The sequence below is a fragment of the Cicer arietinum genome, chromosome 2 (genome assembly GCF_000331145.2).
Source record: "Cicer arietinum cultivar CDC Frontier isolate Library 1 chromosome 2, Cicar.CDCFrontier_v2.0, whole genome shotgun sequence".
Lineage (NCBI taxonomy): Eukaryota > Viridiplantae > Streptophyta > Magnoliopsida > Fabales > Fabaceae > Cicer > Cicer arietinum.
The window spans coordinates 34,351,156-34,364,211 of NC_021161.2; the positions used below are offsets into that span (position 1 = coordinate 34,351,156).

Sequence of the window (13,056 nt, forward strand, 5' to 3'; positions counted from 1 at the left end):
TGATAACAAATTTCAACTTAGTACATAAAACATACCATAAAACAAACTACAAATTAAGACATGAAACAAACTACCATGCATAATATAAGGTAGTACTTCAACGTATTACAAATAGAATCCTAGTGTCGATCAAAATCCGTTGGAATGTGAAAATGATCAAGTTTGTCAGATAAACTACTAATGTCCCGAGATAAATCGTCATGGTTGCGAGCAATAGTAGTTTCAATGTTCTGGAAGCGAGTGTCGATAGAAATGGTCAGATTTTCGAATTGAGTTTGGAAATAATCAAGGCGGTCCATGAGCATTTGATTGGAGATATAATCATCATCAGAGGCTGTTTCCTCGCCATCTTCATCAGCCTGGGCAGCAGTATTTGAGGGTCCAACAGTGTCTTCTTGAGCAGCATCAGATGGTTGACCATAATCACCTTTATGCACAAAAGATTCAAGCTCCTCATTCCATATGATCCTCATGCTAGGCAAGACACCTAAATCCAACATATTTTCTTTTGTGGGTGTATACATGACTTCATCAGAGAAGTCCACCCCAAAGTGTTCCAAAATCCGGGAAACTTCCTTCGCATATGGTAATCCAATTGCCTCTCGGGATCATATTTTGGAATGATAAATCGCTTGTTAGAGTAGAATGTGCGAAAATGATCAATTTCTTCCGGTGTGTGTAGAAGTCGGGATAAATCCGTGATGTTGGGATTCCTTGTTCGTTTTCTTGAGGGACCCATTGCTGCATGCTTGGTTCTTGGTCCTCGTTTAAAATGTGAAACAACTTTTATATCTGGGCAAAAACACGAAGGTGTATTCGACTACACCTAGTTGTATTCGAATACACATTGTTCTGGGAACGTGTATTCGACTACACATAAGTTGTATTCAAATACATAAATTTCTGAAAAAGTATGTATTAGAATACAAACATTTGTATTCGACTACATATGCGAATTTTTGCCTAAAAAGCTAAATTTTTATGGAAATCTCAACATGTAACACACAAGTTTATATGTCAAGAAACAATAATCATCAAGAAATTTTATTTAAAAAACTTTAAGATGAAATTTTTGAAGAGAGATGACAGACTATATGTATCATGCAATTTCAAAGATCGTTTTCATTTAAAATACCAAGTTCTCTTCGGATCTTATAAAATGAGTCCTTAGGTAAAGGTTTTGTAAAGATATCAGCCAATTGATTGTGTGTATCAACAAACGTTACCTCAACATTACCTTTCAGCACATGGTCGCGTAGAAAATGATGACGTATATCGATGTGTTTAGTCCGAGAGTGCATGATTGGATTCTTTGAGATGTTTATTGCACTTGTGTTGTCACATCTTAGGGGAATGCATCCAAGATCAACTCCATAGTCATGTAATTGTTGTTTGAGCCAGAGAATCTGGGCACAACAACTTCCTGCTGCTATGTATTCAGCTTCAGCAGTACTAAGTGCAACACAAGCTTGCTTTTTGCAAGACCATGATACTAGTGCATTGCCTAAGATATGGCAAGTGCCGCTTGTGCTTTTACGATCTGTTTTGCATCCTTCATAATCTTAATAAGAATATCCAACTAGGCTACATATGCTACCCTTGGGGTACCATAGGCCTGCATTTGTCGTTCCTTTCAAATACTTCATAATTCTTTTAACAACTACAAGATGTGATTCTTTCGGATCTGCCTGAAATCTTGCACAAAACAAACACTAAACATAATATCTGGCCGGTTGGCTGTTAGATATAATAAGGATCCAATCATACCTCGATATTTGGATATGTCGATTGAAATACCTGATGCATCTCTATCAACATAGGTTCCGGAGCCCATTGGACTTGCACTTTCTTTGCAGTTTTCCATTTCAAATCTTTTGAGTAATTCTTTACAATATTTTGCCTGATTTATGAAGATGCCATGCTTAAGTTGCTTGATGTGAAGTCCAAGAAAATAGTTTAATTTTCCCATCATGGACATTTCAAAATTTCCTTGCATTATTGAAGAGAATTCTTCACATATGTCATTGTTGGTTGATCCAAATATTATATCATCAACGTAGATTTGGACCAATAAGGTGTGACCATTATCTCTTTTGACAAATAATGTTTTATCGACTTTCCCTTTTTCAAATCCTCGTGCACATAAAAAGACGCTTAATCTATCATACCAAGCTCTTGGAGCTTGTTTTAGATCATAGAGAGCCTTTTTTTAATTTGTAAACAAGTGAGGGATTTTTGGAATCTTCAAACCCAGGTGGCTGTTTGACATAGACTTCTTCATTTATCTATCCATTGAGAAAGGCACTCTTCACATCCATTTGATATAACTCAAAGTTCATGGAACAAGCATACGCAAGTAGTAAACGTATTGCTTCTAATCTTGCTACCGGAGCAAATGTTTCGTCAAAATCTATCCCTTCCTCTTGATTGTATCCTTGAGCGACCAATCTAGCTTTGTTGCGAACAACTATGCCATTCTCATCAAGTTTATTTTTAAACACCCATTTTGTACCAATGATGTGTTTATTTCCAGGATTAGGAACAAGTTCCCAAACTTGGCTTCTTTCGAATTGATTGAGTTCTTCTTGCATGGCAAGTATCCATTGATCATCTTTAAGTGCTTCACCAATTTTGGAGGGTTCGATTTGAGAAACAAACGCCATGTTTAAGCAAGCATCTTGCAATTTTAACCTTGTTGTGACTCCTTTATTTATATCACCTATGATGTTGTCAATAGGGTGATATCTATGGGTTCTCCATTCTTTAGGAAGATCATCACTTTGCCTTTCAATATTGACTCCACTTTCTTGTTGAAGTTCTTTGCTTGGATCATTACTTTCAAAAACATCATCATCATCACAAGAAATAATATTTTCTTCTTTTATGGGGTTAGTTTCATCAAAGGTTACATGCATTGATTCTTCAACTAATAAGGTTCTTTTATTAAAAATTCTAAATGCTTTACTAGATAAAGAGTAACCGAGAAATATACCTTCATCAGCTTTTTCATCAAATTTTCCAAGGTTGTCTTTACCATTATTTAACACAAAACATTTACATCCAAAAATGTGAAAGTGAGTGATTCTTCGACTAACAAAGTTCTTTTATTGAAGATTCTAAATGCTTTACTAGATAAAGAGTAACCGATAAATATACCTTCATCAGCTTTTTCATCAAATTTTCCAAGGTTGTCTTTACCGTTGTTTAACACAAAACACTTACATCCAAAGATGTGGAAGTGAGAGATATTGGGTTTTCTTCCTTTGTAGAGTTCATACGGAGTTTTCTTAAGAATTCTCCGAATGATTACCTGGTTGGAAACATAGCATGCTATGTTTACAGCATCTGCCCAAAAATATTTTGGTAGGTTTGAGTCGCTTAGCATAGTTCTTGCGAGCTCTACCAAAGATCTGTTCTTTCTCTCAACAACCCCATTTTGTTGTGGTGTCCTTGGTGCAGAAAAATTGTGGAAAATGCCATTTTCTTCACAAAATTCTTCAAATGAAGTATTTTGAAATTCTCTTCCATGATCACTTCTAATTGATACAATTTTGGCAGATTGTTCGTTTTGGACTAGCTTGGCATAGTTTTTAAATGCCTTAAAAGCTTCATTTTTACTTGCCAAAAATAAGGTCCAAGTGAACCTTGAGTAATCATCAACAATAACTAGTCCATATGAGTTTCCACCAAGACTTTTGGTTCTTGATGGACCAAACAAGTCCATATGTATCAATTGTAGTGGTCTAGAGGTTGAAATGACATTTTTAGCTTTGAAAGAACTTTTTGTTTGCTTACATTTTTGACATGCATCACACAATTTATCCTTTATATATTTCATTTTTGGTAAGCCTACAACAAGATCATGCTTGACCAATTTGTTTAAATGATCCAGGTGAATATGAGCAAATCTCTTATGCCATAGCCAAGCATCACTATTGTCGCTTACCAAAAGACATTTCATTTTTAAGGATAAATCGTCAAGATTAAGTATAAAGATGTTTTTGAAACGTTTACCGATAAATTGTATTTCTATTGTAGCTTTATTTTGGATGATACATTCATCTTTGTTGAAGGCTATCTTGTATCCTTTATCGCAAAGCTGACTAATGCTTATGAGATTGTGTTTTAGACCTTCAACATATAGTACATCTTCAATCAAGGGGGATGGGGTTGTGCCAACTTTTCCAATGCGTTAAATTTTTCCTTTATTGTTGTCTCCATAGACCACATATCTCTTTGATTCAAGAGTCAATGCTGAAAATTTTGTTATATCACCCGTCATATGTTTAGAGCATCCACTATCTAAGTACCACATATTTGAGGTACTTTTTGTGCATACCTGCAATATTAAAATCAAATTTTATTAGGTACCCAATGTGCTTTGGGTCCTTGATGGTTAGTACCTTTCTCTATCCACACGTAATGCCCTTTTGGAATACTAATGTTTCTAACATGACAAGTATTAGGAGTGTGACCCTTGAGACCACAATAAGAACAAGTAGGAGTAAATCTATTTTTAAAAGCATGTGTAAGAGACTTACTATGAATAATTTTCTCTTTATAATGGTGATCCTTTTTCATAATTATAATCTTTTCTTGATTGAATTGATTACTTGCTTGGACAAAAATGGTCTTATTCAAGTTTGGTTTATCAAATTTTGAGTATCCAAGACCACTTTTGTCATTTGAGTATCTTTGCATATTTAAAACATTTTCCAAGCCTATTTGTCCTTTTTCGTATCGTTCAATTACTCTATTTAATTGAACAATCTTGAAGGAGAGGGACTGACATTTATTGCATGCAAAATTCTGTTTTAGTTTTTCAGAATTCTTTTCCATAGTGTCAACTTTTTCTTGAAGACTTGAGATTTGTCTCTTTTGTGTTGACACTAGTTTGAACAGATTTTTGCATTCAATAAGTAGTTCCTTGATGGCGTTTTGAGCCTCATTATATTCTAGAATCAATTCACTATTATTTTTATGAAGATGAAGGGAGTCTATGTTACTAACCTCTTCTTCGTTATCTGATTGATGTGATGCCATCAATGCAACATTAGCGCATTGTTCACTTTCTGTTTCTGAAGATGAACTCACTTCGTTGTCTTCCCAAGCTATGTATGCCTTCTTGAAGTCTTTCTTTTTGGTGATATTTTTCTTAATTAGGTTTGGACAATCTGCCTTGACATGTCCTTGTTTTCCGCATTCAAAGCAAGTGAAGTTTTGATTTGAAGTATAACTATCTTTCTTCCTAAAACTTTTCCTTTTGAAAGTTCTGTCATTTTTAAGAAACATACTAAATTTCTTAACAAGGAACATAATATTTTCATCTTCATCTGAATTTTTGTCTTTTATTTATTCTCTTGATTCGGTCTTTAGAGCAATGTTTTTGGTCTTCTTTTCTTGACTTTCATTTTGTTCTAACCTTCCAAGTTCCATTTCGTGCTCTTGGAGTTTTCCAAAAAGTGCAGAAAGAGACATCTTTGATAGGCTTTTCTTTTTAGAAATTGCCGTTACTTTAGGTTGCCAGCCCTTGTTAATGATCTTAGAACTTTAAGGTTCAATTCATCATTAGTGAATATTTTTCCAAGAGTCGCCAAGTGGTTGGTCAGATGAGAAAATCTTTTCTGCAAGTCCAGAATAGATTCTCTAGGCTGCATTCGGAACAATTCATACTCTTGAGATAATGTGTTGAGTTTGAAACGCTTTACCTCAATAGTTCCTTCATGTGTTATTTCAAGTGTATCCCAGATTTCTTTAGCTGTTTTGCAATGAGATATACGAAAAAATTCGTCCATTCCAAGTGACGATTGCAACATGTTTTTGGCCTTTTTATCAAACAATACTTTCCTTTTGTCATCATCTGTCTATGAGACTTTCATCTTTACTTCTTCTTTATTATTGATAACTGTTTTTGGAACAAAGGGACCATTTTCTACCGCTTCCCATATATCATCTCCTTGTGCCTCAACATATGCTTGCATGCGTATCTTCCAAATATCATAGTGTTCACCAACGAAACATGGTGGTTTATTGCTACTACCACCATCTCTAAAAATTGGTTGTGCGGAAGCCATTAATAAGGACCGAGGAGCAAATTACCGGAACCTGCTCTGATGCCAATTGTAAGTATAGAAGTACGCCTAAGAGGGGGGTGAATTAGGTGTTAGTAAATTTTCTTGTTTTCAGTGATATTGTAGTTGAATTTTCTGAGTTAATATAATGTCTACTAATAGTAAGGTGCAATAAATAAATGAACACTATAGATTTATCCTGGTTCCCCTTATAACCAAGGGTACGTCCAATCCTCTTGCACACCACAAGAGATTGATCCACTAATTGTCAGAAAATGTACAACTCCCACCCTGGGATTCTTGCTACAAACTTCTAACAACACTTCCAAGATAGCACACCACTATCTTAGATTAAGCAACTTTTAAGAAAGTATTACTTTCTTTTACAAGTGATACAATATGATTTGAATAAGAATAAGGAGAGGTATATTGATAAACAATCCAATAACAATTCAAGTACTTGAGAACCTTTCTGAATGATATGAAAATGAAATGCAAGTACTTTGTAAAAAATCATAATTTTGTCCAAAGTTGTTCAAGGTATTGATTCAAGGATTGTGTCTTGTTTGATTTGAAGTTATGGGGTATTTATACTCTATAAACATCTCTTCAGATTCTTGGCCATTGATCCAAGAGGTTTGATGAGAAAATACAATGATCTGGAGCCATTCCAGATCTGAAAAATTGTATTGCTTCCAGTTGTATTCGAATACAGGATGTGTGTATTCGAATACAGGATGTGTGTATTCGAATACACCTCTTTGTAACGTTCAAAAATATTCAAAAATTACACCTTGTATTCGAATACACATGTGTGTAGTTGAATACAGATTAGTGAAAATTTGCCACTGACTTACTTTGTATTCGACTACAGAAGGTTGTAGTCGAATACATATATAAGGATTTTGGCCACTGACTTGAAGTGTATTCGACTACACATAGTCGTAGTCGAATACAACTTTGAGACTTTTGCTTCTGACTTGCTTTGTATTCGAATACATGATGCTGTATTCGAATACACTTATGTATTTTGTCAAAAATATTAGTTTTAAGACTTTGTTAATGTTATTTTGACTTTTGAAAATACTTTATATGCATATGTAAATAGGACTTGTTCTCATGTAATTGAAGTATTGGTTTGTATCATATACCTTTATATTTTAACATTTAATATTTGGATTTGAAGCTTTATTAATGAATATATTTGAATTTCTTTTTGAGGTTGTTGCTTTGACCATAATGGTTGATCTTTGTCTTCATCAAAAACTTGTAGTTTACAAGTTTGTTTGTTAATTGATTTTTGGAGGGGAGAACTTTAAAAAGTCAAATATATATTTGATATTTTCAAAAAAATAAAAGAATAGCATAATATTATATGTTCATGTATTATATTGTTCTTTTAATTTATTTAAATATGAAATATTTGTTAAAATATAGATTTCGCCCTCTAAAATATCTCCCTCTAAAATCCTTTAATATCTATCTCACAAACAGACCCTAAAGGGTTCATTTATATTTGTGAAATTATTTCAAATTTTTATTTTTCTAAAATTTGTGTTATTTGATTTGTTAATAAAAAAAAGTAAAGGACAACAAAAAAGATTAACTTTTATGCATGACAATATAAACATTTTACACATGCATCTAATAAAATCATATCGCAATGTTATTTTCTTAAGTTAATTTCTAAGTGATATTCACAAAAACTACAAAGTTTTTGTATACAAATTAAATTCAAAAAAAATAAAGTTGTATGAAAACTATTTATTTAAATAAAAGAAGATAGATATTAATAAAAGGAGGCGGCAGATACTAACATTTTTTCAAAAAATTGATTTAATTTTATTTTTCAAGTCAAAATTTAATAATTTTTAGTCAATTACTTGTCTTAAAAAAAATTAGTCAATTTTCACTTCATGCAAGTTGGAGTAAAGGAAAGTGAAACTCGATAAACTGACGTACATAATTGCTTGATATTCTACATTTTCTTATATACACTCCCTAGGAGTGAACAAAATTCAGTTTTGAACTAGAATTGTTTGAAAATTAAACCAAATTGGTTTTTAGTGTTAAAAAATTGAACCGAATCGGTTTTCAGTTCAAAAATCTAAACCGAACTATTTTATAAACTGATGAACCGGTTTATTACTTTGAACCGAACTGAACTGATTTAACTTAGTTTTTTGCTTTATATTGGCCAAATTTGACATAATTACCCTTAATTACTTCTAAAAGAACAAATTCGGTTCAAGTTTTTTCAAATAAAAACTGATTCGGTTTGGTTTTTTCGAACTGAAAACCAGTTCGATTCAGTTCTAGTTTTAAAAACTCAGTTCAAAAACAGTTCGCTTCTCAATTTTTATAAATCAGTTCAATTCAAAAACAGTTCGGTTCAGTTCTGCAATTTGGTTCAATTTTTGATTGTTTTAACACTCCTAACACTCCCAGAAGATGGTGTCCATTAGTATTTGACAGTTTTACTAAAAAGAGAACTCCAAATTTGTTTGATAGACAAGTGCTTCCTATCAGAGATATTTTATTTAAATATTCCAGTTTTATTTATTTATTGAATTGCCTTAATTTAAAAATAATTTATGCGAATGTCCTACTTTTTTATTCAAGTAGGAATTCGTTTTTCTGGGAAGCGACCAGCTGTAGGAAATTATTTTTAAACTTTTATAGAAGATCGTTTTTTCGGGGAACGACCTGCAACTAGACATTATTTTTTTCATTTTAACATTTGTTATTATTTAATAAATTAAAATTAATTAAATTATTTAAAAAATAAAAATACTTATTATAACTATAATTATTTAATTATTATTATAATAAATAATTATTATAGTTATAATTAAAAATAATTAAATTAAAATGATTAAATTATATTATAATTTTTTTTTAAAATAAATTAAAATTAAAAATAAAATAAAAAACATCAAATTTGAGTAGATGTGCCAGCAGCGTTTGAACAATGTTTTCTAGTATGACTAGAGACCCAACATAATCCACATTTTCTTGGTACTCTTTCTATAGTGTTCATTTATGTTCTAATACGTTTGCTCTTTGGGCGACCTTTCTTGACTCTCTGCATTAATGGATTGTGACACAACTTAACACCTTCATATTGTGGCCAATATCTTTTGTTTGGTATGGGTTGGAACGCTTCATCGTAGACTTTTAGTACCGTTTCCACCTTGTACACATCAGGTATAAGGCTCCAATAATTATATTGTATGCTAAAACATGCTGCTATCACATGTGAACAAGGCATATGTTTTGCTTCATATTTCCCACAATCGCACCACTTGTTAGAAATATTTACACTGAAATGACCAATTGGTCGCCCTTCTCTTAGAACTATTATCTCGTGGACCATGAAAGTATGGTTGCTCCGATCAAAACTATCCACTCTATGATTGTTGGATTTACTTATTTCCAATTTCATAAAATTTATGCAAGTTTCTGTGTATACATGACCAGAAGTTAAAATTGATGCGTGTCGTTTTCCCATGGTTGGAAACAGTGTCCCTATTTTAAAATAAGTTGATTGGACCGAACAGTGATGGGAAGGTTGTGCGGGCCTTTTAATACTGCGTTGATCGACACCACAAGGTTGGTTGTCATCTGACCCCAACGGCTACCTCCATCGGATGCTTGAATCCAATATTGTCGAGGTATGTTGTCTAACCATTTCAAAGCATCCAGGTTTACTATGTCGATTTCTCTGCGATAGTATCGGTATGTAGGCTCATTGATCAAGTAATTTATATTGAAATAGTAGACAATGCATTATTACACTAATTATATAAATTAAGAATGAAATTATTAAAAATTACACTACTTATAAAAATTAAGAATGAAACTATTACCCATAGAAATAACTTTTTTCTTCAAAGCATTGTCCTTAAATTCCCTTGCAAAACTTTGTGAAATATGTTGGACGCATAACATATGCTTTGACGGAGGATCTTGTCACTCATTATTCGAATCATTATAAGCTCTCTTAATGGATTATTGTCTATCTGAAATCAAACAAATGTTGGCTTGTGAGTGACGTATTTTCACAAAAAGAAACTCCAACCCTCTTTTGTCTCATCTTCCACAATAGCATAAGCAATAGGAATTACATTGTTGTTGTCATCTTGTGCAACTGCTACCAATAGAGTTCCCTTGTACTTGTCGTACAACCATATCCCATCGACTTGTACTATTGGTTTGCAGAATTTAAACGCAGATATGCACGAAACAAAAGCCCAAAATAGTCTATGAAAGATCCTTATCCCATCTATCAAACTATTCTCATGATAAGCTGGAATGGTTTCCATTTCAATTTTGGTTCCTAGAGCAAATTTTTGCATAACCAACAACCTCTATGGGAGTTGATTGTAAGACTCTTCCCAATTACCATAAATTTGTTCAATCGCTTTATTTTTTCCCATCCAGACCTTTCTATAACTAACTGTATAGTTGTGTAAAGCCTGAATCTGACCAATAATTACCTTCATTTTGATTGAATTTGAGCAATAACTGTATATCATGTTAGAATCGAGCTTCGTATGATCTTGTGACAATAAAGAATTTGTGCATGTGTGTGGCAAATTCAATTTACCAATCACCCACAATTCACTTTCTTTGCATTTAGAAGCTCTGCATCAACACAAAAAATTTGGACTTGAACAATAAATAACAAACCTTTCTAAATCTGATTTTTGTACCACATAATTCAATTCAATGATTGTTTTAAATGGTAACGTTTGATTGCACGTATGCATTCATCTTAAAAAATGTTGATGGATGTGGCCAACTACGTAAGTATACAATTAAAGATTTGGCCTCTTAAATTATTTATTACAAGTTATAATTTAATTATTTATTTTATTTTTAAAAATTTGATCTTTTTGTTTTAAAATTTTAATGTTTTTATCATTTTTTACGGAGTTTGTTTAATAAAAATAAAATAAAATTATGGTTCTTCATCTTCAAATAAACACACAAAAATTCATCCTAAAAATCAAATCCTAAAAAAAAAAATCTTCAATCCTCAACTTCACCTATCCTCTTCAACTCCGTAAAAGTCCATTCCCGACCTTGTCTTCTTGTCCTTTTTTCACTTCTACTACTCTTTGCTTCTTTGCGCTACCCACAATCATCCAACATATATAATTTTATGTTCCATCATTACTTGTTCAGCTGTCTTCAAACATGCATATTTTATACTGCCTATAAAAGATAAATATTATATTACTTATTTAAAATTGAAATTGAATACAAAATCTCAGCTTTGAAAATGCTGATGGAACGATAGTTGAAGGAGGTAGTTAGTCCTTTGATCCTAGCTCCTTGCCTAGGAGTGTTCCTGCACATGCTTTGACGATCAATTAAGAATTTGTAAGAGAACGAGAGATTTTAGGGTTAAATTTTATGTGTACCATTATGACCTCAGGGGTCTTCTTTATATACTAAATCCTTTTAGGTTTCCAAAAAATTTATATTGTGATCATAAGAGGGAAATTCATGATCTTTGGATCACCCTCTGATGTAGGACATTTGTCCTTCTAATCAGGAAATCATGAGTTTCATCCAGTGGCGATAGTCACGGTAAGATTGCCATCAAGAGGCTCAAAATGAGGGTGTAGGTGAGCTATCATGTCCATCACCACTATATTTTCTTCTCGTCCATCTAGTGGTCATGCTCAAAGGTCTAAGTGAATTATTACGCTGGATAGCGTGAAGTAACAATGTCAATTTACAAGGAAGGGGGGTTTGAATTGTAAATGTACCTTTTAAAAGTTCCTATTAAAAACTTAAGAAAATAACTCAAGATTGATCTTGGTTATGAAAACAGAAAAATGGAGAACGTTCTTGGTTTTTTTATTAAAAACAGAGAACGTTTCTTGATTAGTTTAAAACAGAAAATCAGTTTGTGTTTTATCTTAGTTAATCAATTAAGTTTAATAAATAAAGAGATATGATAGAGAATACCACACAAAGGTGTATCCTGGTTCACCCAACTTGGGTTACGTCCAGTCCTCACACTGTGAGATTTTTCACTAAGTGTTTAAAACAAAGAACCTTCTTGATTTTACAGCACCTAGTCTTGATCACCCTTGATCTGTTTCAATCTCTATTAATTTTCACCTAGAAAGTAACAACAACACCTATCTAACTTTGATAGGATTCAATACAATCTAAATAAACTATAAATAAACTCTTATAGTTTGAGTTTTTACAATAAGATTGTTTTTTGACAGAATCTGAGATATCTCAACTCTTGTTTGAGATTTGATTCTTTACAAAGAATTCAGTAATAATCAAGCAACCTGATATGAGACTTTAGAACTGCTTCTTCTTTGCGAAATTTGAGAACTTCAAGTATGTGTATGTGATTGATTTGTGGGATTTTACAGCACTTGAATTTCTTGTTGTATTCCTGGATATTGGCCTTTTATTTATAGGCTTTAGAAGCATTTAATGAAGGTCAAAAAGAGCTGTTGGTAGTGCTCTGTATTTTTGACTGAAACCAATATTTTAGAATAAAAATAATCCAGCCTTGAATTGATTTAAAACTGCTTTGACTATTTTGTTACAGCTTTTAAATCAGTTTTGTCTTCTAGTTAAAAAGTCTTTGAAGTTTCTTCCTTAATCTTGGATGGTACAATTTCGATCTTGAGTCTTGAATGTGGCCAAGAGAAGTTTGGAGAAAGATTATAAGCCATTGGAGAAGATAGCAGACTACTGTTGGAGTTTTACAGGAAACGAAGATTGATTATCAATCTGGATCTATCATTTTGATCTTTCTGGAGATTTGATGATCAATCTGGAGTTCTTGTTTTGATCATTCTGGATGTTCTTTGTAATGTCTTATCATATATCAAGGTTGATCGAACTTTCTTGACAGTTTGATTTTAGAGTTCCAAACTATTTTACTTTGACTATTTCGAGACCTTCGATTTTAGTGATCTGATATCTTTTTCAAGCTAGGATG

At 32.5% G+C, this 13,056-nt stretch overlaps 1 protein-coding gene across 1 annotated transcript; it reads right to left on the reverse strand.

Moving 5' to 3' along the window:
• Positions 1-9,111: 9,111 nt before the first annotated feature.
• On the reverse strand, positions 9,112-9,582 carry LOC101511089 (uncharacterized). Its single transcript, XM_004490335.1, has one exon. It carries the CDS (start codon positions 9,580-9,582, stop codon positions 9,112-9,114), a length of 471 nt encoding a protein of 156 aa, XP_004490392.1.
• Positions 9,583-13,056: the final 3,474 nt, after the last annotated feature.

What these genes read in the sequence shown, in the direction of transcription:
- LOC101511089 (XM_004490335.1), bottom strand. Translation starts at nt 9,582, where the DNA reads ATGGGAAAACGACACGCATCAATTTTAACTTCTGGTCATGTATACACA.